This window comes from Pistacia vera, unplaced genomic scaffold (assembly GCF_008641045.1).
Source record: "Pistacia vera cultivar Batoury unplaced genomic scaffold, PisVer_v2 Contig240, whole genome shotgun sequence".
Taxonomy (NCBI): domain Eukaryota; kingdom Viridiplantae; phylum Streptophyta; class Magnoliopsida; order Sapindales; family Anacardiaceae; genus Pistacia; species Pistacia vera.
Window position 1 is genome coordinate 62,414 of NW_022196047.1, and position 3,807 is coordinate 66,220.

Below are 3,807 nucleotides of genomic sequence, written 5' to 3' on the forward strand. Positions count from 1 at the left end.
GAATGTAGTATTATAGATATAATAATAATTATTTTAATAAAATAATTTAAATTTAAAATATATTGATTTAAGGGTAAATGAGAAATTACAAATTAAAAAAAAGGGTAAATTGGACATTTTCTTTACGCCCATTACCGGTAATGGATGTCATTCCCCTCAAATTTGGAAGGAAAAGTGGAAATAAGATTCCTATTTTTTATGCCACTACTATGAACCAACCCAAGCAAACATGACCTTAATTCTTTAATTGAATAGTAAGATATTGTAAATATAAAATGTAATATTAATTATTAAACTATTGAACCATCCTCAAAAGTCTATTTTGCCCCTCTAGTGTTTGATTTTCATTAACATCAGTTTTCTTATTGGGGTTAGATGCCAGTATTTGAAATTGAAATGATAGGATCCTGTAATAGACCCAAACCCCAGGAGGTTAAATGTAATTCATGGAAATAGTGCTTGAACAAACAGTTAACAGTCAATTTACGTATTATCACAACTCCTGACATGACAGCTCGTCATTAGTTAACTCGCAAATGAGTAAACAGGACCCATGCAAGCAAACAGGACCCATTTCGCTAGTTGACAAATGACAAACTGTCACCTCTCACAACCCCTAACATGATAACTCGTCATTGGTTAGCTCGCAAATGGGTAGAAGAAACCCATAAAAGTAAACAAAACCCGTTTTATGAGCTAACTAATGACAAACTATCACGTCGAAAGTTGTGAAATTAAACTATGGACCTAACATTACTCATCTACTTATTTGTATGTCAACCCAAAATCGAGGGGAAACAATGGATCATAAGCATTATCTGAAGCATTCATTGGTAGCTGTTCAACTCCTCTAAACCATGTAACTGGGAGTTGGCCCGTGAAATCATAATCTCCGAAGATAACATCTGCAATTCCCCTTCCTTCACTTCCAGGAAGCCAAGCAGCAACAAAAACTTCTAATTTTTCCAACTGTGGCTCCACAGTTAAGGGTCTTCCAGATATCAGAATTGCCAACGTCGGGATTCTTTCCGCGACTGAGTTTATTACTTCACTTCCTTTGATGGGGGTTACAAGTTCCGCGTTATCACCACCATTTTCTGCATATGGTTCTTCACCAAAAGCTACAATGGCGAAAGAAAAATCTTGCCTTTCTAAGGTATGGGGAGAAGGATATTGCTCGTAAATCACTTCTGTTTTGTCTCCGACTGCTTCTTTGATTGCTTCCAAAATGCTTGTGCCTGAAAATGAAATAACTTGTAAGTAATGCTTGTATCATGTAATTTATGGGAGGAAAATAGCCATAAAACTGCCTACCAATTGTAATACCGCCGCTAAGTCCATATACTTAGTTTTTGTCCATCCTCCACATTGACAGCCAAGATCATTAGCATGTGTTCCAGTGACAAGAATTCTTCTAGAACTTCTGTCTAATGGAAGAAAAGGTTTCTTCGGATTCTTTCCATTCTTTAGAAGAACCAAAGACTTGCGAACTGCTTCGCGAGCTAGTTCTCTATGCAGCTGCAGAAAAACATTGGACTTGATATCAATTCTCAGACTCAGTTTTTGTTAATATATACACTTCATGATATCATAACATTGGAACAGAAACAATGAAAAAGAAAAAGAAGAAGGCAACTCTTCTGTTTCTTTATTCTCTAAAACCTGCTTATTTCATCTGGAAGGTTGCCATGATTCAGCAGAAACATTTGCTGGGGANAGCTGCAACAGCCAGGTCACCTTTATCTTTCACCAGACTTTTACGCTTTGAACTTGTAGCAACAAAATATATACATCATTAGAATTATAGAATATCTAAATTTCAGGCCAACATATTCTGCCCAGCAAAGAGCAAAAGACCTTCCAGCAAAGTCTAGAATACCATATTCAAAAAACCTACAGCAACAATAAATACCCCTAATTAGAATTATAAAATATCTAAATTTCAGGATAAACATATTTTGCCCAACAAAGAGCAAAAGACCTTCCAGCAAAGTCTAGAACTCCATATTCAAAAAACCTGGAGCAACAATAAACACCCCTAATTAGAATTATAGAATATCTAAATTTCAATACAAACATGTAAGGTAAAATCAACAAAGTCTCCAGTTTAAAACTCAGGCCAACAATAATACATTAATACTTATTCTTCATTATAATTCAATTAACAGAACAGTGAACAAGACAAATCATTATAACATTTTCCAAAATCTGAGTTCATAGATATCATCATAATCTTTATTTAATCTATTGAACTCCAAACATAAGAATGGTTTTTAGTATCTTATCAGCAACCAAACCAATAGATAAACCCAGAAACAACAAGGGAACACAACAACAAGAAGGAAACACATCTTTTCTCCATAGTCCGCCCTCTCTAACAACATCTCAAGTTCAACAATAACATCACATAAATAAACACTTCAGAAGAATCACAAAAATATCATCACAACTTAGGTTCACAACAACACTTAAAAAAACCAACCTTTATATTATGAAACATATCTCTTCTCCACCCTCTCAAACAACCAACATATCCTTACAAAAACCAACCTTTATATGAAAAAACCTAGAAAATTTAGACAAAAGGGCAGTTGTAAATGACTTGTAAATTAAGAATAAAAACTGTTATATTATGAAATATAACTACATAAGTGATTGAGAGCTGATGTATTACCTCAGGATTCTAGCCAAAAAAAGCATTCAAGCTTCATAAGCTTCACTCGATTGGAAGCTGAATCTCCACTTGTTTTTGCTCCTTCTAAATTAGATCAAGGGAAAATATTAGTTTCAATTACAAAAATGAAAGTAACTACTAACTAGTAAGTGAAAATGCATAAATACTAATCACCCGTTACAATTTACACTTACTTTGTTCTTTCTATGAACTCCATTGAAATGGCGACACCAATCACCTCCACAAAGGAGCACTTGTATTGTTTTTGGAGACAATAAAGCCTGATACATTTCGATTACTCTACTACCAGCACTAAACGAGGCCTCCAAAGCCACTGTGGTTATAGGGATGGCTAGTATATGACGAGCCGTCCTAGACAAGATTTGATACTTCATTGTATTAACCTTCCACTACTCCAATGCTTCAAATTTCGTACAATCCCCCTCCGCAAACATGAAACAAACCTCTCCCAAATAACTATCTAACTCTGATCCCTCTAGTGGAATACTTTGAACCATTTTCATATGTTCTGCAAACATTACAAAACAAGACGCATTAGGTTCTGTTTGTTCATTACCCCAAGGAACCATTGCAGTTGGTTGTTCAATGTTTGGGGATTGAGATTGATAATCATCAACATACTCACGGTAAGTTTGATACAACACATCTTTAACTTTGCTCTTATGTACTTGGGCATCAATCTCACCATACATTTTAGGTAAACAAAAGTCCGACACTACCATTTTACACCTAAGATCTAGGGCAGTTGCTACACACATCAATAAGTTGCATTCTCCCCAATACTTTTCAAATTCATGTTTCATTTTGTAACCATATGTCGAATAACATCATTTTCATCCATTGACTTATGATCTAGCATAACCTTAACCCGAAAAATCTCACTGAGATATAGATTTGTAGTCGGGTATTCAGTCCTAGAAAGAATATTAGTAATGGTACTTGTTGAGTTGTACAGAATCATGTGAAGATTAGGATTTTGAGTTGTACACTATCACATTAGAGATAAAGATCAAATTTATTAGGAATAGAATTATTTCATTTCCTTATTTTGTTGATTACTGGGTGTATATATAATTGTTGTACATTATTCACAATAATATTAAGAATTATCT

The 3,807-nt window shown here is 34.4% G+C and overlaps 1 protein-coding gene across 2 annotated transcripts; it reads right to left on the minus strand.

Moving 5' to 3' along the window:
* Nucleotides 1-423: 423 nt before the first annotated feature.
* LOC116131744 (periplasmic beta-glucosidase-like) lies at nt 424-1,708 on the minus strand. 2 transcript variants are annotated; one of them, XM_031417415.1, is made up of 3 exons: nt 1,663-1,708; nt 1,346-1,518; nt 424-1,238 (listed from the first exon to the last, which is right to left on the minus strand). In XM_031417415.1, exons 2-3 carry the CDS (start codon nt 1,389-1,391, stop codon nt 766-768), a joined length of 519 nt encoding a protein of 172 aa, XP_031273275.1. In that variant the 5' UTR covers nt 1,392-1,518; nt 1,663-1,708; the 3' UTR covers nt 424-765. The 2 variants fall into 2 exon arrangements, with proteins under 2 accessions (XP_031273275.1, XP_031273273.1); XM_031417413.1 differs by having other exon boundaries at nt 1,346-1,682.
* Between the last annotated feature and the right edge of the window lie 2,099 nt (nt 1,709-3,807).

Bases quoted from the DNA above. Each gene is read 5' to 3' on its own strand.
- LOC116131744 (XM_031417415.1), bottom strand. From the start codon at position 1,391: ATGCTAATGATCTTGGCTGTCAATGTGGAGGATGGACAAAAACTAA. The intron at 1,239-1,345 runs GTATATGGACTT...TTTCATTTTCAG, and splicing joins GGAGGATGGACAAAAACTAA to GCACAAGCATTTTGGAAGCA.